The sequence below is a fragment of the Anolis carolinensis genome, chromosome 1 (genome assembly GCF_035594765.1).
Source record: "Anolis carolinensis isolate JA03-04 chromosome 1, rAnoCar3.1.pri, whole genome shotgun sequence".
In the NCBI taxonomy this organism is placed as follows: Eukaryota; Metazoa; Chordata; class Lepidosauria; order Squamata; family Dactyloidae; genus Anolis; species Anolis carolinensis.
The window spans coordinates 85304821-85326864 of record NC_085841.1 but is presented as its reverse complement, the minus strand read 5'-3'; the positions used below and the strand labels follow the sequence as shown (position 1 = coordinate 85326864).

At 40.8% G+C, this 22044-nt stretch overlaps 1 protein-coding gene across 9 annotated transcripts in view; it reads right to left on the bottom strand.

Moving 5' to 3' along the window:
• ahi1 (Abelson helper integration site 1) overlaps positions 1 to 22044 on the bottom strand; it is a 143623-nt gene that overhangs the window by 61056 nt on the left and 60523 nt on the right. For 8 of the 9 annotated variants that reach the window (XM_008114528.3, XM_008114529.3, XM_062978334.1 and 5 more), the window contains one exon: positions 17922 to 18042. In XM_008114528.3, coding sequence (XP_008112735.2) covers positions 17922 to 18042 — 121 coding nt within the window. Of the gene's footprint in view, positions 1 to 12458; positions 14412 to 17921; positions 18043 to 22044 lie in introns of those variants that run through there. The other variant, XM_062978337.1, reaches the window with a different exon arrangement.

Here is a 22044-nt window from a genome sequence, read left to right as displayed (position 1 = left end):
GGGCATTCATTGCATGTATTATCCAACAGTGTCTATGTAAATATGTTTTCATGCAACAGCTCTTGAGTTTTTACCCAATATAAAGGAAATTTCTTTGTTTAGCATGGAAAAATAAAATAGTAAAAATGTATATCGTTTGTATTCCTTCAAGTACTTTCCAAGCTTTGGAGACCTCACAGGGTATTCTTGGCAAGATTTGTTCAGAAGAGGTTTGACACTGCCTTCCTCTGAGAGTGCATGACCATGGTCACTTAGTAGGTTTTGGCCAAGAGGGCTTTTGAACCTTGGTCTCTGGAGTTGTAGTCCAGCACTCAAGCCACTACACCACGCCAGCTCTCAAATCCTAATTTAACAATAGAAACACTCAGTTATAATTAATACCAGCTATTCAGTATTCAGAGAGTCATTTGTTTTATCCCAACAGTACTTCTGAGTGGTTCCAAGAAATGTTATGTAATCTGAACAACAGGTGCAGAAATTAAAAAAAATTCCTCATACATCCTCAAGCATGATCTGACCTAACTTTTTCACTAATGGCAACAAAATCTATAGCCTGGGCTGATCCACCCTACATTTCTGGCACCAGTAAATCACCCCTTCCCTAGATGCTCTCCACATCTGGTCATAGCTCAGCTACCTGTTATAGAGCCTCATCCAGTCCATTATTGAATCTAGACACCAGGTGAGGATCTACAGAGCCTCATTTAAGAGAGTGGAAAATTGCTGTGCATTAACAGAAAATTAGTGACATTTCCCTTCAGCCCCGTTACTTCTAAAAACACCATGTGGGATCAGACAGAATTCTATTAAATTCAACCACTGAAGCTGCAGCAAGGTGGTACTGAAAATTTCCAATGTCACTCTCTGAAACGGAATATGCCATTTTGTTCCAATGCCCAGCATGCAAAGCTAAGTTCATAGTTTCAAACAGCACCAAGAGGTCCAGGAAAGAATACAGGTTTGTACTCAGGCTCTTTCCTTGTAGACGCCATCTGAGCAAGCAAAGCTGTTCCAATACCAAATTTATATCTGTACCCAAACCGAAATGGCGCGAATAATCTGCATTATGCCAAAGTACCAGGCCTTAATTTTGCTTTCCATCTTTAATACCTTTCCAAAAATGAAATCCATGTTTTGACTATTTTGCCCACCACTTCCTGGCATATGTAAAGTCTTGGACCCTTGCATTCTGATTTCTTGTCTGTCTACTCATATTTCTGAATGTAAGTAGAGAGGACTATAGCCGTAGTCTTAAAGTGATTTTCCATACCAATATTGTCCCGAAAGCCATGCAGAAATCTGTTATTTGTCTCTGAACAGACATGTGGCTTGAATAACCAAATGTTTTGGGCTGTCCTATTTTAATTATTATAGCAAATATTTAGACTGAATGATAATCTGGACCATATTAACAAGAAACTAAGTAACTCAATTTAAGATCAGTAATTTAAAACTGATTTTTTAAAAACTTAGTGCATTACGGGAACAGTTTTTGTGGATCTTACGGCAGTCTATGACACGGTGCAACATAGAAAAATGCTGCATAAAGTCTACCATATTACCCGGGACTTTGACTTTACAAAAACTGCCCATACCCTCCTGGAAAACCGCAGCTTCTATGTGGAGTTTCAGGGCAGGAAAAGTAGATGGAGGAGGCAAAAGAATGGTGTACCCCAAGGAAGCGTTCTTGCACCAACCTTATTTAACATCTTCACGAACGATCAGCCACAACCACCACTCACAAAGAGCTTTATATATGCTGATGACCTTGGCCTTACAACACAAGCAAAAGATTTTGAAACAGTTGAAAACCAGCTCACTAATGCCTTGAAAGATCTCTCCAGCTACTACAAAGAGAACCACCTGAAGCCTTACCCTGCCAAGACACAAGTGTGTGCTTTCCACCTACGTAACCGTGAAGCCAACAGGAAACTGAAAGTTACTTGTGAAGGCCAAGAGCTCGAACACTGTTTCCATCCTAAATATCTTGGTGTCACCTTAGACCGAGCACTAACATATAGGAAACACTGCACGAACACCAAGCACAAAGTAGCTGCATGCAATAACATCCTGCAGAAACTGACTGGCAGTGTATGGGGTGCAGACCCACAAGTAATAAGAACACCAGTCCTGGCCTTGTCTTTCTCAACTTCAGAGTACGCCTGCCCTGTTTGACACAAGTCTGCCCATGCGAAGCAGGTAGACATAGCTCTGAACGAAACATGTAGAATAATCACAGGATGCCTTAAACCTGTTGATAAACTCTATACGTTAGCTGGCATTGCCCCTCCTGACATGCGACGGGAAGTTGCTGCTAACTATGAGAGAAATAAGGTCGAACATTGTGAAAGCCACCATCTGCATGACTATCAGCCTCCTCCCACCAGACTCAAATCAAGGAAGGGCTTCATGAGAACCACCACTCCTTTTGATGTTCCCCCAGCAACAGCAAGGGTGTCCCTCTGGGCAGCTAAACCAGGCAATCCCAACTGGATGCCCCCCCCCCCCATGAGGGTCTTCCTCCAGGGGCAACCTGGTAATATGGCACTACCTGGAGGAATCTTCCACCTTGTGTGACTGTGGAGCTGAACAAACAACTCCTCATATGTATGCTTGCCCACAATGCCCTGCCTCATGCACGGAGGAGGAGTTGTTTAAAGCTACGAACAATGCGATTGCTGTTGCCCACTTTTGGTCCAAAACTATTTAGCTGTTTGTGGTCCCTTTATTTTATCACTTTTAAACTTATTTATTATGCAATGCTTTTGACACAAAATAAATAAATAAACTTGGTGATACAAATGCAACATGGCTTTAGTTTCCTTTTTAATACTGCTCTCGTAAACACCCCTTAAAGTCTTCACTAATTGAAATCTACTCATACCTTTTATCCAGCTGAATGAAGATTGTTTTTCCTCTTTACTATATAATTAAAAAAGAGGTAGGAACACATTTTGGCATGTTATTTTCACATTACTACGTCATAGCTTGGTTTTGCAATTTACAGAGATCAATGCCAACTAAAGAGTAATGCTTGATTTAACCCACACCCTTGTATAATTTGGCTGACAGAACTTCCTTTATCCCAAAGGCAGAGCAGTAATTATCCTAACATATACCAATTTCACATAAATGTGAATTATGTTCTCTTGATAAAGCTTTTTGAATCTTCAAAGTTTTGCAGTTATTGTGCACAGTATTTCTTTAGTTTTACATCTAAGCATCATAATTAAAGTGTACAGATGTATCATGTGGTGGGTGGGAGGAGAATCCATACAGTTTTTACTTTGGTGTAAACAAATTTAGCAAGTCAAAACAATTCAAATCATATGTTATTATTATTATTATTATTATTATTATTATTATTATTATTATTATTAAAATATTATTATTTTTAGACTATTTTCATTAAAGAACTTTTAAAAGCAAAAAATAAAAAAATAAAACTATGATGGAAATACAGTAGAGTCTTGTTTATCCAATCTCCGCTTATCCAATGTTCTGTATTATCCAACGCAGTCTCCCTTTTAGTAGTCAATGGTTTTGTAATCAATGTTTTCAATATATTGCAATGTTTTGGTGTTAAATTTGTAAATACAGTAATTACTACATAATATTACCATGTACTGAACTGCTTTTTCTGTCAATTTGTTGTAAAACATGGTGTTTCGGTGCTTAATTTGTAAAATCATAACGTAATCTGATGTTTAATAGGCTTTTCCTTAATCCCTCCTTATTATCCAACATTTATGCTTATTCAGCGTTCTGCCAGCCTGTTTATGTTGGATAAGCGAGACTCTACTGTAACAGTCATTGAAAATTCATACAAAAAATTATTTAATACACTTTGAACTTATTTTTGTTTTGTTATTTTCACAAGTTTAAACAACAGCTACTTTCTAGATTTATTCTACACATCACATTTCATTTTCTGATGCATTTCTGTGCTGTTTCAGTAATGCAACAATGAATAATTTTCTTGGGTGGTATATCAGCTGCTTTCAGAGAGCCTTAAATTATATTAAGATGACCCCAGCCCTTACTAGTGTTAAGAACTAATGAGAAAATTAATTATTAATTAATTTTATATGCTACCTTTCTTCTGGAGAGAGACCCAGGGTGGCTCTCAATTCTCAAAATGAATTAATAAAACTATTAAAATTATGACACAAAAAGTATAAAATTGCAACAAAGTTTTAATACATTTAAGGCACATGCCCCAATAAGAAGCTTTCATCTGAGTGATTACATATTAAAAGCCTCCTTCATCAAAAAGATCTCTGCCTGCTGGCAAAAGGACAGCAAGGAAAGGGACTACCTAGCTTCTCAAGGAAAGGAATCCCAGTGGACAGGAGCAGCCACTAAGAACACTCTCTTTCACATCTTCACCAAGGAAGCTTGTGGTAGTGGCAGGACTCAGAAAAGGCCCTCGTCTGAAAATCTGAAGATTCTGGCAGGTTCACATACCTTGATTTCATATACCTTACTTTGCATGTAAGCTAATTGGTGAGTTTGTTTCTCTCAATGTGTGAAAAACAACAAAAACTGGATGAACAAAATAATGCTTCATTTCCATTCTATCCAATCTAAAAGTTTTTATCTTTGTTCAAAATACAAAAATTATGCCCAAAATTATAGCCCCAACTTTAGGATTTTTAAATGGATCTTTGGGCATCTGTGTATTACTCTGTTATGGAAATTAAAGATGATGTTATATACATACATACATACACACACACACATATATATATATATCTCACACACACACACATCCTTTTTCTTCTAATGATGCAGTGTAAACTTAACTCATGCACTATCATTGTAGCAGCTTCCCTCACTTCTATGCAATGTTCTGAAAGTGAAAGAAGCTAATACTTGATAGAAACAACTACATAGAGTGTGAGTGTGGAGTTATGTTTTGCTCAATATTGTTCCACTCAAACCAGAACTGATGATGTATTTGTACAAGTGTTTAGTGTCATTTGGTGGAACTTTGTATAGGTGCCTTGTAGCTGGTCAAGAGCAGACATGCTGGAATGGTCTCAGAAAGCCTCCTTGACCAAGTGTTGGCAAACTATTTGATTAATTTCAAAAACTGTGGTAATGTTGCTGTACAGTATATATATATGATTTAGGAGGATAACACAATAACATTCTATTGAGTTAATTTTATTGCTGCTTGTGTATGTTTTTGAGCCTGTTACATTCTCTGTAACAGAGATTGGTTGTGCTAAGTTTGAGGGAAGATTTTGATATATTCAAACCAGTCTTGCTGGGTGAAGTCTACTGTTTTGATTGCATCTAAGATTGTTCCTATCTCTCTTGTCTTTCAGGGTCTCCCAGCTACTTAAATATAATCAAATAATAAGCTGAGTGCATTTGTTGCTTCCAAGCCTTTAGGAAAATAGCATGATATATCATAGCTGTGAATTTTTGTGAGTTGTGGGGTTTTTTTCTATGTAAAGGACTTCAGGTTAAGGAATACATTTTGTGTCTAGTTCTTAGAGGTTCTTAGAAGTAGTGGCATGCTTGTGTTCCTGTCTACTTAATGTTTAAGTATCTATTACCACCAATTGGGCTAACTATTGCAGAAACACTTTTTTAAAGGAAACAAGACCAAAACTTGTGGGTTTCTTTAGAAGAATCATAGAATCATAGAATCATAGAATAGTAGAGTTGGAAGAGACCTCAAGGGCCATCTAGTCCAACCCCCCGCTAAGAAGCAGGAAATCGCATTCAAAGCACCCCCGACAGATGGCCATCCAGCCTCTGCTTAAAAGCCTCCAAAGAAGGAGCCTCCACCACGGCCCGGGGGAGAGAGTTCCACTGCCGAACAGCCCTCACAGTGAGGAAGTTCTTCCTGATGTTCAGGTGGAATCTCCTTTCCTGTAGTTTGAAGCCATTGTTCCGTGTCCTAGTCTGCAGGGCAGCAGAAAATAAGCTTGCTCCCTCCTCCCTATGACTTCCCCTCACATATTTGTACATGGCTATCATGTCTCCTCTCAGCCTTCTCTTCTGCAGGCTAAACATGCCCAGCTCTTTAAGCCTCTCTTCATAGGGCTTGTTCTCCAGACCCTTAATCATTTTAGTTGCCCTCCTCTGGACGCTTTCCAGCTTGTCAGCATCTCCCTTCATCTGCGGTGCCCAAAACTGGACACAGTATTCCAGGTGTGGTCTGACCAAGGCAGAATAGAGGGGGAGCATGACTTCCCTGGATCTAGACGTTATTCCCCTATTGATGCAGGCCAAAATCCCATTGGCTTTTTTAGCTGCCGCATCACATTGTAGGCTCATGTTTAACTTGTTGTCCACGAGGACTCCAAGATCTTTTTCGCACACACTGCTGTCAAGCCAGGCGTCCCCCATTCTGTATCTTTGATTTCCATTTTTTCTGCCGAAGTGAAGTATCTTGCATTTGTCCCTGTTGAACTTCATTTTGTTAGTTTCGGCCCATCTCTCTAGTCTGTCAAGATCGTTTTGAATTCTGCTCCTGTCTTCTGGAGTGTTAGCTATCCCTCCGAGTTTGGTGTCATCTGCAAACTTGATGATCGTGCCTTCTAACCCTTCGTCTAAGTCGTTAATAAAGATGTTGAACAGAACCGGGCCCAGGACGGAGCCCTGCGGCACTCCACTTGTCACTTCTTTCCATGATGAAGACGACGCATTGGTGAGCACCCTTTGGGTTCGTTCGCTTAGCCAATTACAGATCCACCTAACCGTAGTTTTGTCTAGCCCACATTTTACTAGTTTGTTTGCCAGAAGGTCGTGGGGGACTTTGTCGAAGGCCTTACTGAAATCTAGATATGCTACATCCACGGCATTCCCTGTATCGACCCAACTCGTAACTCTATCGAAAAAAGAGATCAGATTAGTCTGGCATGACTTGTTTTTGGTAAATCCGTGTTGACTATTAGCAATGACCGCATTTGTTTCTAAGTGTTTGCAGACCACTTCCTTAATGATCTTTTCCAGAATCTTGCCTGGTATTGATGTGAGGCTGACCGGACGGTAATTGTTTGGGTCGTTCTTTTTTCCCTTCTTGAAGATAGGGACCACATTCGCCCTCCTCCAATCTGCTGGGACTTCTCCTGTTCTCCAAGAACTCTCGAAGATGATTGCCAGTGGTTCTGAAATAACTTCCGCTAGTTCCTTCAATACTCTTGGATGTAGCTGATCTGGCCCTGGGGACTTGAATTCGTTTAGAGTGGCCAGGTGTTCCTGGACAACTTGTTTCCCTATTTGGGGTTGGATTTCCCCCAATCCTTCGTCCATTCCATGTTGCTGAGGTTGAAGATGGCTTTCTTTTTGTGAGAAGACCGAGGCAAAGAAGGCATTAAGCAGTTCTGCCTTTTCCCTATCCCCTGTCACCATCACCCCATCTACTCCTTGCAGTGGCCCTATCGCCTCCTTTTTCTTCCTTTTTCTACCAACATAAGCAAAAAAACCTTTTTTGTTGTTTTTTATGTCCCTGGCAAGCCTGAGCTCATTTTGCGCTTTAGCCTTGCGAACCTTTTCCCTACAGGAGTTGGCTATACGTTTGAATTCTTCTTTGGTGATTTCTCCCCTTTTCCACTTCTTGTGCATGTCACTTTTGAGCTTTAGCTCAGTTAGAAGTTCTTTGGACATCCATTCTGGCTTCTTTGCACTTGTCTTATTTTTCTTCTTTGTTGGCACTGTTTGCATTTGCGCCTTGAGTATTTCACTTTTGAAAAACTCCCATCCATCCTTAACTCCCTTGTTTTTTAATATCGGCGTCCATGGAATGCCGCTCAGTAATTCCTTCATTTTTTGGAAGTCAGCTCTCTTAAAGTCCAGAATGCGTGTTTGACTTGTCTTAGTTTCAGCATTCCTTTGTATTGCAAACTGCAGGAGCACATGGTCACTTGCCCCTAAGGATCCAACCACTTCAACTGTATTGATCAGGTCTTCCACATTTGTTAAGATTAGATCAAGAGTTGCTGATCCCCTTGTTGCCTCTTCTACCTTCTGGACCATAAAATTATCTGCAAGGCAAGTGAGGAATTTGTTGGACTTTGTACTCTTGGCTGAGTTTGTTTTCCAGCAGATATCGGGATAATTGAAATCGCCCATGACTACTATATCTCTTCTTTGTGCCTGTTTGGTCAGCTGTTGACAGAAGGCTTCATCAAGTCCTTCATCCTGACTCGGAGGTCTGTAGTAGACACCCACGACAAGATCTTTTTGAGTCCCGGTTCCCTTGATTCTTATCCAGATGCTTTCAAGCTGGTTTCCCGGATTACAGTCTTGCATTTCTTCTGCAACGTAACTGTTTTTGACATATAAAGCTACTCCCCCTCCTCTCCCCTTTGTTCTATTTCTGTGAAAGAGGTTATAGCCCTCAATGGTTAAATTCCAGTGATGGGAGTCATCCCACCAGGTTTCAGTGATGCCTATGACATCGTATGTGTGGTGCTGTGCTAGGAGTTGGAGTTCGTCTTGCTTATTTCCCATGCTCTGAGCATTAGTGTAAAGACATGTAAGCCCCTGTGACCTCCCCTCGAACTGTTTATTTGGGATTATTGTGCTCTCTGTACTTGGTCCTTGCTGTGTTTGTGCAGCCCTCCGTTTAGCCTTACGGCGGTTCCCTGTGGTCGTGGGTAATATAGTGTTCGCCAGGCTGTTGTTCCCCTCCCCCAGTGGATTTAGTTTAAAGTGCGCCTGATGAGGTTTGTGAGTCTGTGTGCAAAAAGATGTTTTCCTACTTGTGTGAGATGCACCCCATCGCTTGCCAGTAGTCCATCCTCTTAGAAGAGTAGACCATGGTCAAGGAAGCCAAAATGCTCCTCTTGACACCATTTTCTGAGCCAGTTATTGACCTGTACTATTTTTCCGGCCCTTGTAGAGCCATGTCCTACAACGGGGAGGAGGGATGAAAAGATCACATGTACATTATACAGTTTTAGCTTTGTTCCCAGAGCTCGAAAATCATTTGTGATCTTTTGAAAAGTATGCCTAGCGGTGTCATTGGTACCTACATGAATCAACATAAGGTGGGGAGGGTGATGGGGCTTTAGGAGCCTGCTGAGCCTCTGAGTGATATGGTGTATTTTTGCCCCCGGGAGGCAGCATGTTTCTCGAGCCATCCCATCCGGTCTGGAAATGATGGCTTCCGTTCCTCTAAGGAGGGAGTCACCTACTACCAAGACCTGTTTCCTTTGAGGATTGACAGGGTCCCTTTTGTGCAAGACAGTGTGTATGTCCCCTGAAGAGTGTTGCTGTTGAAGTGAATCATGTAGGTGTAAAGTGTTGTCCTCCTCCTCAACATCCCCAGTGCATTCATCAATGACAATCCATTGAGATACATCCGAGAGCCCATTACTCTCCCAAGGATGTTCCTGTTGCTCCTGGTCTATGATTGGGGATGGAGCATTTGCATGATTACATAAGTGTGACTGTGGTGATGCACTGTCCCTGTCAGGGCTATCCCCTGCGCATTGATCCAGGATGGTCCACTGAGTGGTATCTAAGAAACTGTGGTCCTCCACAAGATGTGTTTCCTGATTGTATGTTAATGATGTAAGAATTTCAAATCTGTTGTGTAAATGCAGCTGAGCAGAGGAGTTCTGTGGAGGCTGCCTGGTCCTGCGTCTCCTTCTATGGGTGACCTCCTTCCAAGCCTGAGGGTTGTCTACCTTTGAGTTGATCTCCCCATAAGGTTCCTGATCATGGTCTTGGTGGTGTTGGTGTGATGCAGGCTGCTGATCTACAGCAGCGTGTTGTGCAGTGTCCAAGAAGAGCTCAAGTGCCTGAATGTCCTTAAGGGTCTTAATACGGTGCTCGAGCTGTTGGATCCTCTGCTCCATCAGAGTCATCTGTTTGCATTTGGAGCAGATGTAGTTGTCTAGTTTTTGTGTGAAAAAGCGGAACATGCCACAGCTGGTGCATGTGATGGGAATGTTTTGCTTTTGTTGCATCTCTTGGCGAGCGTGGTGGCCAAGTGGGATCTTTGTACAGTTAAGTAATATGCACGCACTTTATGTGCAGACTGCAACAAACCACGTCTTTGTGTATTTGTTTATGTTGCTTTGTTTCCTGTATGTACTGCAAAGGATAGTTAGTAAAGGTGCCTTTTTCACTGGCAAATAAAGCTTTCCCAGAAACTCAATTAACAGGGGACAATGCCTGCTGTCAATCAACTTAAGTACCTGGCTCTCTTTCAACACAACAGTCACACAACAGTTAGACTTTGACCACAGGAGCCAAGCCCAAACTCAGTTTAAAATCTTAGCCAAATCTTAGCCAAATCCTACCTGAAGCCAGGGAGCAAAAATGTCCTCCTGCTTCCTCTGCTTCTGCGAGAACCAACTGCCCTTCTGGGATCAGGCTCTGGCAGAAACTCACACTGGCAAATAAAGCTTTCCCAGAAACTCAATTAACAGGGGACAATGCCTGCTGTCAATCAACTTAAGTACCTGGCTCTCTTTCAACACAACAGTCACACAACAGTTAGACTTTGACCACAGGAGCCAAGCCCAAACTCAGTTTAAAATCTTAGCCAAATCTTAGCCAAATCCTACCTGAAGCCAGGGAGCAAAAATGTCCTCCTGCTTCCTCTGCTTCTGCGAGAACCAACTGCCCTTCTGGGATCAGGCTCTGGCAGAAACTCACACTGGCAAATAAAGCTTTCCCAGAAACTCAATTAACAGGGGACAATGCCTGCTGTCAATCAACTTAAGTACCTGGCTCTCTTTCAACACAACAGTCACACAACAGTTAGACTTTGACCACAGGAGCCAAGCCCAAACTCAGTTTAAAATCTTAGCCAAATCTTAGCCAAATCCTACCTGAAGCCAGGGAGCAAAAATGTCCTCCTGCTTCCTCTGCTTCTGCGAGAACCAACTGCCCTTCTGGGATCAGGACTGCCCTTCTGGGATCAAGAGAAGATGGAGAAACAGTTCCTTGTTGCAACATTAAAGAGAAAGAGAATCCAGGGCTGAATCGAGAATTATATTTGCCAATACTATATAATCAAGGCTTTTTTTAATGTGAATTTGAAGTCATTTTAGATTTGGGATTGAAAGGTACTTGGTATTTTAATGTCTTGTTGCAAAAATGTATATTTTCACATAGAATCATAGAGTTGGAAGAGACCTCATGGGCCATCCAGTCCAACCCCCTGCCAAGAAGCAGGAAAATCACATTCAAAACACCCCCGACAGATGGCCATCTAGCCTCTGCTTAAAAGTCCCCAAAGAAGGAGCCTCCACCACACTCCGGGGCAGAGAGTTTCACTGCTGAACAGCTCTCACAGTGAGGAAGTTCTTCCTAATGTTCAGGTGGAATCTCCTTTTCCTGTAGTTTGAAGCCATTGTTCCGTGTCCTAGTCTCCAGGACACCAGAAAACAAACTTGCTCCCTCCTCCCTATGACTTCCCCTCACATATTTGTACATGGCTATCATGTCTCCAATCAGCCTTCTCTTTTGCAGGCTAAACATGTCCAGCTCTTTAAGCCGCTCCTCATAGGGCTTGTTCTCCAGACCTTTAATCATTTTAGTTGCTCTCTTCTGGACACTTTCCAGCTTGTCAACATCTCCTTTCAATTGTGGTGCCCAGAATTGGGCACAGTATTCCAGGTGTGGTCTGACCAAGGCGGAATAGAGGGGTAGCATGACTTCCCTGGATCTAGACACTATACTCCTATTGATGTAGGCCAAAATCCCACTGGCTTTTTTCGCTGATGCATCACATTGTAGGCTCATGTTTAACTTGTTGTCCATGAGGACTCCAAGGTCTTTTTCACATGTACTGCTGTCGAGCCAGGCGTCCCCCATTCTGTATCTTTGCATTTCATTTTTTCTGCCTAAGTGGAGTATCTTTCATTTGTCCCTGTTGAACTTCATTTTGTTAGTTTCAGCCCATCTCTCTAATCTGTTAAGATAGTTTTGAATTCTGCTCCTGTCTTCTGGAGTATTGGCTATCCCTCCCAATTTGGTCTCAGAATGTTGTGTAAGGCACTTGAGGCAACTTCCAGAAGTTGACCAGATTAGTCTGGTCAGTGCCTAGTTTAAAAACCATCTGCAAACTGTGTTGTATACTACCTTGAATGAATGAATAAATGTCATCGTTCCAGACTGAACAGTATTGATTTTGATTACCACATTGAAGCTGAACTACAGTTTTCTGATACATGCCTCTTTTTCCTGAAAACACACAGGTGATCATGTGTGCAGTCAGTTTGCAATATCACCACAACACTTTGTCAGGTCAAATAAACAAAAACAAAAAAAGCTCCTTTTTTTACCATGCTTCTCTGTATGCTCCCTACTTTGCTGAGATTTGGAAGATTACTGCATAATGGTATAATAGTGTAATAACGTACACATTCTGGAGAAGAAAAAACAAACATTCAGCAGTTTTCCTGGGAACTCCTCACAGAAATATTCTGGGGTTTTGCTGATGGGAATGAGCAGTGCAATAACATCCAGCCTATACCTACTACATTCCCAAATCATATTTATTAAAAAATTTTCAGAATCAAATATATTTAAAAACCAAAAGGTAGTGGGAGGGCAATAGGGTATGGCAAAGGGAAAGGCATTGGGGTATGTGAGAAGAAAGGTGGTGGGAAAGGAAGGGGGTGAGTATTTTGTCTTCTATTCTTCTTCTTTGTGTTGTTTTTTGCTCTTAAGTCACTACTGTTTGTTGTATTCATCTTGTCCTCTTCTTCACCCAGGATTAGGGACCTTTCTTTCGTTTCTCTCAAGGTATTGTGCTTGGTGGTATGGCGATACCAAGTCACCTTGTCTGTTCCCTGAGAAATCTGTATAAAGACCAAGTAGCCACAGTAAGAACAGACCACGGAACAACAGACTGGTTCAAGATTGGGAAAGGAGTACGGCAGGGCTGTATACTATCGCCCTACCTATTCACCTTGTACGCAGAACACATCGTGCGACGTGCAGGGCTTGACAAATCCAAGGCTGGAGTTAAAATTTCTGGAAGAAACATTAACAACCTTAGGTATGCAAATGATACCACTCTGATGGCTGAAATTGAGGAAGAGCTGAGGAGCCTTATCACCAAGGTGAAAGAAGAAAGTGCAAAAGCCGGGCTGCAGTTAAACATCAAGAAAACCAAGATCATGGCAACCAGACTAATTGACAACTGGCAAATAGAGGGAGAAAATGTGGAGGCAGTGACAGACTTTATATTTTTAGGTGCGAAGATCACTGCAGATGCAGACTGCAGCCAGGAAATCAGAAGACATTTACTTCTTGGGAGGAGAGCAATGGCCAACCTTGACAAAATAGTGAAGAGCAGAGACATCACACTGGCCACGAAAGTCCGCATAGTCAAAGCAATGGTATTCCCCACAGTAACCTATGGATGCGAGAGCTGGACCATAAGGAAGGCTGAGCAAAGGAAGATAGTGTCACGACCCAGGCTGCAGAGCACCAATAACCATACACAGAGGCCAGAATCTATCTAATATCTTTATTAAGGAAATATATAAAGTTAATAAAAACAAGTATAGGAAATAGTCCAGAAGTAGACCTTTCAGGAAAGGTCAAAATTAGTCCAAAGAAGCAATGTCCAATATGAAATATTAAGGTCCAAAGTTGTAATCCAATAACCGAAACACTCACTTGCCAAGCAAGTGAGGGGAGATGACAAGGTCCTTTAGTCCATGAACTTGAGCAAGGCTAGGAAATAACTTGATTCTTGGAACACAAAGCTTGATTCAAGGCAACAAGGAAACGAGGAGCAAGAACAAGATCCGTGGCAATTACTTGGCGAGGTCCGGGAAACAAGGCAAGATCCGGGGAGAAAACAAGGCTGAGAACGAAGGCTTGGAACAGGAACAAAGGCTTGAGAGCAGGAGTAGCTGTCCACACACGCTGCTCCGGTAGCTGACGAATTGACTCCGCAAGATTCCTTTGGGAGCAAGGAACCTAAATAGGCCTCGTTTTCCCACCAGAGAACACTTCTCTGGGGAATCAGAAACGAAAGTCAATCTCTGTGTCCAGATGTATGACTCCCTAAAATTTCTCATGGGAGCAGGCTTAATCATCTGAATGCTTTGCTGCAATTCTCAAACTCCTGCGATTAGCCTGCTGCACTCCTTTTTGCTGGAGATAATAATTACGGCGCGAAAAAGGGGGAGAACTCGACTCAGGGCTTGTTTGGCAGATTTCTGGAAGACAAGCCTCCTGCAGGTGCAAAGGCTCAATTTCTGGCTGAAATGGTTCCTTTTCTGGCTGAAATGGTGGAAAACCCAAGTTTTCCTCTTCATCAGTCACAACAGCACTAGGAATGGGACTACATGGCCCATGAGTCATCACAGATAGATGCTTTTGAACTGTGGTGTTGGAGGAAAATCCTGAGAGTGCCTTGGACCGCAAGAAGATCCAACCAGTCCATCCTCCAGGAAATAATGCCCAGCTGCTCACTGGAGGGAAGGATATTAGAGGCAAAGTTGAAGTATTTTGGCCACATCATGAGGAGACAGGAAAGCTTGGAAAAGATCATGATGCTGGGGAAAATGGAAGGGAAAAAGAAGAGAGGCCGATCAAGGGCGAGGTGGATGGACAGTATCCTTGAAGTGACTGGCTCGACCTTGAAGGAACTGGGGGCGGCAATGGCCAACAGGGAGCTCTGGCGTGGACTGGTCCATGAGGTCACGAAGAGTCGGAGACGACTGAACGAGTGAGACAATTGTTTATTTAAATTGACATATTCTTCTGCATATTCATATAGTCCTTAAAAAGTCAGTCGGTTTAATCGGTCTCCCTGTATGTCTCTTCATTAAAAATGTTAATCTATCCATGTCCATAATCTCCATAATTTTATCTAACCATTGGTCTTTTGATGGTATTTTGTCTATTTTCCAGTATCTTCAATAGAACATCCTTGCTGCTGTTGTCAAGTAAATGAATAAAATGTTCTTATTTATATCCAAATCAATATCTGTGTCTGTTAAACCTAGTAAGTATTCTGGCTTCATTTGGATTTTTATTTTTAATATTTTTTGACCTGTCTCCTGTACCATTTTCCAATAGTTACTACCTTTCTTACAGGTCCACCACATGTGATAAAATGTGCCTTCTTGTATTCCGCACTTCCAACATTTATTCTGTGAATTTTTGTACATAATTCCTAACTTTTGTGATGCATTGATGCATCATTTTATACCAGTTCTCTTTTAGGTCTATTGCATATGTATATTTCAGTTTTATTCCACATCTGCTCCCATTAATTTAATCTTATAGGTCTGCCAATATTTGTTGACCATTTGATCATGCAGTTTTTACTCCTTCTGTTTCGGTGGACCATTCGAGTAATTTATTATATATTTTTGTTATACTCTTCTTATCAGCAAGGATCAGTTTGTACCAGAAAGTATCTTAGTCATTGAAGCCAAACTTCTTATCTAGATTATAGTATTCTTTTAATTGCATGTATTGAAACCAGGAAAAGTTTTTATATCGTTATCTCTTCTTGTGATTTCAACTGGAAGGTATCGTTCTTTTTGGTCAAAGTTTCCCTATAGGTGGGCCACTTTGTCCAGCCTAGCAATCTTCTTTGGCTTGCTTCTTGCGTGGACAGCCACACTGGAGTTTTTGAGTAAATTTTTTCTTCGTATCTTTCCCAGATCTTTAAGAGGGCAGATCTTATAAAGTGATTGCCAAAATTTTCTCTATTTTTGTTTTTCCATACCATAAGTATAAATGCCATCCTACCCTTAGGTCACAACCTTCCAATATTAACAATTTTTCTCTTTTCAAAGTAATCCACTCTCTTATCCATGAAAGGCCACATGCTTCATAATAGAGTTTAAGATGAGGGAGGCCAAAGCCTCCTCTATTTTTGAGATCTGTCAGGTGAGCATTCCTTATCTGGAATGCTGAAATGCAACATATTCCAAAATCTAAAATGGTTGGCTGAGACAATGATATCTTTGCTTTTTGATAAATTTCATTTTATGCATGAAATTATTAGAAATATTGTACAAAATGACTTTCAGTTGTATCAGCTGTACGGGAAATATAAATGAATTTTATATTTGGGTGTCATATCCAATATATCTCATTATGTATGTATATGCAAATACAGGTATTCCAAGATTTAAAAAAATCAAAAATACTTTCGGTCTCAAGCATTTTGAATGATAGATGCTCAACCTGTATTGCAACAAAACAGAAGGAGACCTTTGCACTCAAAGGGGTTATTAAACCATAGCGGTATTGGGGGGGGGGGGGATCATTAATAGATTATTTCAAATGGGAAAAGAATAAATTGTCAAATTACCCAATAATGCTTCAGCACCCAGGTATGCCATTCCCTAATGTGCTCAGCTCCAGGGAAAAACGGGTCTAATGCAGAGGTATTGTGGTGAGATAAGACTTATCACTTAAGGACTGTGAAACAATTACTCAAAGACTGCTTAGCAACAATGCTAAAGTAAACATTATCATAACCTAATTTAATGTTTAATAGACCTTTCCTTAATCTCTCATTATCCAACATATTCGCTTATCCAACTTTCTGCAGGCCCGTTTACGTTGGATAAGCGAGACTCTACTGTATGTAAACTACAGATGAGCTTGCATTCGAACCACAGAAATGCCTTTTTGAAAGGCAACAAATATTTCATGGTATTTCTCTTAAATCTGCTACTTATTTCTATAGTAATCATAACCAAACCAAGCCATAGAATAAAGTCATTTCTTACATTTTATAGTCAATGGTGAAGGAGCATTGCAACACAGCCTTGTCGTAACAGAACAATGCCATTTGCAATAGTTAGGCTTGTTTTTTCTCATGACCTTCCTCTTCCCACAGCACATAGTTTTTAAATTATCATTTTAAACAAGATTAATAATTTTTTCTTACTAACCTTTGATTTTTCAAATCAGCATCCATTTTCTGACAGTTTCATTAAAGTATAGTTTTGATGCATCAAATAAATACAATAAGTATAATATAAAGAATAATTTATATTTGCTAGCTTTGTTTCCATATATGAAAAAATGCATTTTGCTTTTCAAAAGATCTGTTTCCTGTCTGTCTTGCGAATCAGAAGATTACGATATACAATTGCAAGGGGGCACATGATGGGCTTATCATCAAAACAGGCTGCTGTAAGGAACATCATCTTTAGGTATTAAAGATACAAAACAATATTTCAATCAACTGTGAGGAGCTATAAACTTTTGACAAATTGCACACTTGACAGCTGAGATTTATAGGAGTCTGATGAACAATGCATGTGCTTTCTTTTGCAATTAAAGCAATGACAAGACGGAAGTGATTATTAAGGTTTTGGAGCATAGTCAAGCAGGGATATTTGCATAAGCAAACAATTCTCCACAAACTCTCAGGAGCCTGCTTGGGACTAAGACGGCACTGCTTGCAGTCGGCTGTATTTTCCCTGGTTCCATGAACTGCTATAACTTCTGCTTTCTTTTTTCCAAAGTAAAGAGTTTATATCTAAGATGTTTGGCTCTCTGGGTATTAATAAATCACTGTTGCATCATGCCTCTTAATTGGTATGCCTGGAAAGGGCTGATGGAAATTTAAGTTCAACAATATTTGGATGGAGGTAAATCCTCCAGCACTAGTATGGGGTCAGAAACAGCAGTAGTGACTTTCAGACCCTCAGAGAATGTTTGCCTGTCAATGTCAGGACTTGGACTATCAGCTATTTTATGTCAATGGTAACAATTTTATATAACAATTATCATCCTTCCTTCATATCTTACTGTTTTGAACAATTGCTACTAAAATTTGAACCCCAGATCTCTTTTGTGTCTACGTTACATATATCTGTACAAAGTGCAATCTGGTAAACCTAACCATGTTAGAATTTACAGGAAAGGTATCCATGAGCAAGAAAAGTAATTTAATGTAATACAGAACAAAAACAAGTATGACACAGAAACAGAATATGCTACATTACCACTTTGAGTTGGAAGAGAATACAGAGGAATCTGTGGTGGTTCACCCAATGTACTTGCAAGTCTTAATTTGGAGTGTGGTGAAAGTAGTGATGGACTAGGAATCAATGGACTGAAGCTGGCCTAGAAAAGAAAGGTTCATTGTCATTTCCTAATTTGAATATAAGAGATAAAATGCAAAACATTTACTAAATAGTAAAAGGTTTATTAGTTTCATGCAATAGGAGATTCATTTTGAAAGCAGGAAGAGAAACTTGAAACAGCTTCAATTGTGAAAAGGTGTTGTAATTTGAAAAACCCATAAATTATTTAAAAGATAACTGTTTTCATCCTGTGTGCTAAAGAAACACACCAACACTTCCTTTGGGTGCCCTTTTTATTTTAATTGTTACAGCAGAAATGTGGTCTCCCAATTGTAGGATGATCAACATGCCTCTTCATCTATTGTGAACCATACCATACAACATGTTTTCCCTGACTTATTCTTGGTTGGATTTAAAGAACTCCTTTAAGATTTTAATAGATTTTCTTTGAGAGGATAAAATAAAATGTTATTTTTCTGTCACATACATGAGCAGGACTAGGAAGCAGTTTCCTTTCTACTACAGCCATACATACTCTCAAACTCAACTCCAGAGACAGGGGAACTTCAAGAGCAAAATCTCAATGTATGCAACGGAGAAGAAAAAGTCTCACTGCATGAATAGAGGTTTATTCTACATAGGAGTCCCTTCAGATTTTCAAGTAATTCCCATTTTGGTTTTCACATAAATGTTATTTAGGTAGCAATGAAAAGACATATAAAAGATCTAGAAAGAAACTAGAAAATGCATCACTGTCATACATGTTTGTGTACGTCCTAACTATGGCTCCATGTTTTCAGAGGAAGCAGGGCTAATCTGATTCTTCCTCATTCAGACATATTCTGAACCAAGATCTATGAGCATGTGCCCTATGGGATTTATGTAAGGTAACGTTCCCTCTGGATTTGAAGTATGCAGTTAATGAAAGATTCAAGGAATAACTTCATGGTTAATTTTGGAGATCTGTAACATTACTAGGCTTGCCCAAATATTCAGTGTTCATTTCCACAACAATGGGGCTACCCTTGAAGAGGATTCAGGAGCTGTAGCTAAAGCAAAATGCAACAGCTAGACAGCTGATCAGAGCATCATATTTAAACCACACAACATCAGTCTTAAAGGTGTTGCACTAATTGTCAATACGCTTCTTGTCCAAATTCGAAGACCTCAAATTGGAATAATGCTCAAAGTCCCAAATGGCTTGAAATCTCAAAGGGGCATCACTCCCCTATATGGTTGTACAAGGACTGAGATTTGCAAAGTGTCCTTCTCTGCATCCAGTAGGAGACAACACACTGTGAGGATATGGGAAATGTTTTGTTGCGGTGCCTTGATTCTGAAATGTCCTCCTGCGAAGGTCTGCCGGCCATGATGTTAGTCAAGTTAACACTCTGATTTTTCTGAAAGTCTGTAGAGCATAAGGTTTTATCCAAACTAATTATTATTGTTGTGTGCCTTCAAGTTGTTTCTGACTTTTGGCTTATATATGTGGTCTTCATTGTTCTAAATTGTTTTAATCCATTATGTAAGTCAATGTGTTTTTCAACTAGTATTTTACATTTTATTTATTTTTAATGACCCTGAGGTCTTTGGATGAAAAGGATATTCAAAGTGTCAAGTACTGTATGGCTTTCTGACGTAGGCAGTGGTGGCAATGATTCTCCTCACTCATCTGACTCCTGTCCTCTCCCACTAATCAGTGGCCATGACATGGTGCCAATGAGAGTGGTCAAGTGAGGGTTGCTGGCTCAGGGGGTCAGTAGTTTCCCCCTTTTTCCCTGCATTGAAGAGAACATTAATTAAATTATTAATTTCCCCCAAAGTACATCCCTACATTGGATATAGGGTGGGGTAGAAATATGGCAAACATGCTACTCAGAGCTTTGAACATTCAGTCTCCTGTGTGAATAGGTATCTCAGGGCACTGAAGCGGTGTGGGTTCTTGTCTTGAAATTGGGATGGCATAAAAACCAACCTGAAGCTCCCCATTTCCCCTGTAAAACTTACTAAAAAAGGTCCCTTGCCACCATAAAGCCTCTATTCGCATCCTCCTGGTGCAAGAAAATGACATCTGAGGAGATGGGAGGGGTGAGGAGGAAAATCTCTCTTCCCCCACCAGGAATCATTTTCCCATGCCAGGAAAATGTGAGGAGAGGTTTTATGGTGGCAAGGGCTTTTTCGGTAAGTTTTAGGAGGAAATTGGGGGTGGCGAGGAGGGGGTAGGCGCCATCCCAGATATGTGGGCCCCAGGAGCCCAAAAGTTGTGGATTGGCAGTGGAGACTGACCCCTGGTTTATTCCAAATGTATCCGTTTTTACTGGAGGCATTGTTTCATAGAATCATAGAATAGTAGAGTTGGAAGAGACCTCATGGGCCATCCAGTCCAACCCCCTGCCAAGAGGCAGGAAATCGTATTCAATCGACAGATGGCCATCCAGCCTCTGTTTAAAAGCCTCCAAAGAAGGAGCCTCCACCACAGTCCGGGGCAGAGAGTTCCACTGCCGAACAGCCTTCACAGTGAGGAAGTTCTTCCTGATGTTCAGGTGGAATCTCCTTTCCTGTAGGTTGAAGCCATTGTTCCGCGTCCTAGTCTTGAGGGCAGCAGAAAACAAGCTTGCTCCCTCCTCCTTATGACTTCCCCTCACATATTTGTACATGGCTATCATGTCTCCTCTTAGCCTCCTCTTCTGCAGGCTAAACATACCCAGCTCTTTACCGCTCCTCATAGGGCTTGTTCTCCAGACCTTTGATCATTTTAGTTGCCCTCCTCTGGACGCTTTCCAGTTTGTCAACATCTCCCTTCAATTGAGATGCCCAGAATTGGACACAGTATTCCAGGTGTGGTCTGACCAAGGCAGAATAGAGGGGTAGCATGACTTCCCTGGATCTAGACACTATACCCCTATTCGTGCGGGCCAAAATCCCGTTGGCTTTCTTAGCAGCCACATCACATTGCTGGCTGAAGTTTAACTTGTTTTCCACAAGGACTCCAAGATCTTTTTCACATGTACTGCTGTCTAGCCAGGCATCCCCCATTCTGTATCTTTGCATTTGGGTACTTCCAGTAAAAAACGGAGACAGATCCTGCATTTTGAGCCTGTCTGGATGGGCCCTAAGATTTCCACCTAATCTGTGGTGGTGGTACACCAGGAGGAGGAGCGGAGAAAATGATATTCCCCCAACAGAACAGTAGAAATGGCTTATGTTTATACAATGCTACCAAGCTGTTCACCAGACAATGTGCTATATCTAAATAAAGTCTATACAACCTGTGATCTTACAGGAGTTTGGGCCTCCAATTCCCAGAAGTTCTAGTCAGCTTGTCCAATGGTTAGGAATTCTGGGAGCTGAAGTCCAAAACACCTGGAAATATAGACCTCCTACAAAAGAGACAAAGCTTCAAATCCTGAAAGTATCTTGAGGTTGTGCAGGCTTGAATTCTAAACGAGGTATGCATAGTATAGGCTAATATAGGCTAAAATTATCCCCAGTCGTGGCAAGAAAAAACCTATCTTTGAGTTCCCATACTGTACCTTAAAAATTAAACTTTCCCCTCTCTTTTATTTTGGTAGCATATAATAATACCTAAAGAACAGCTACAGTGAAGCAATCGCCATTTCTGAAATGCAGGCTGTGGGAAGGGATTGCTAAACACCTTTTCAACAATAAGTAAAGATTGGCTAAGATAGCAAACACTAATCAACTCATTTTTTCACAATACACTTTGCTTGCTTAACACAAAAACGGCTGTTCTATCACAGAAGCTTTACTACAAAGCCAGGGTTGAGTAAATTTACAAGTGCATAAAATGTATGTCCCTGTGTATTTTTAAAAAGATAAAGAAAAAGTCACAAAAAAAGCCCACAGTTCCTGCCAAGTTTAAACAAAGCTGATTTGCATTCTCTTTCTTGTATTTTAGTATTATGGCAGCTTTATGTAAATTATGCAAATACTTATTTTCAATGGGCCTAATTTTCATGCAAAAAAGTGAAATGCACATAAAAATAAAGAGAATCCAAACTGAGTTCAAGACCTGGCAAGC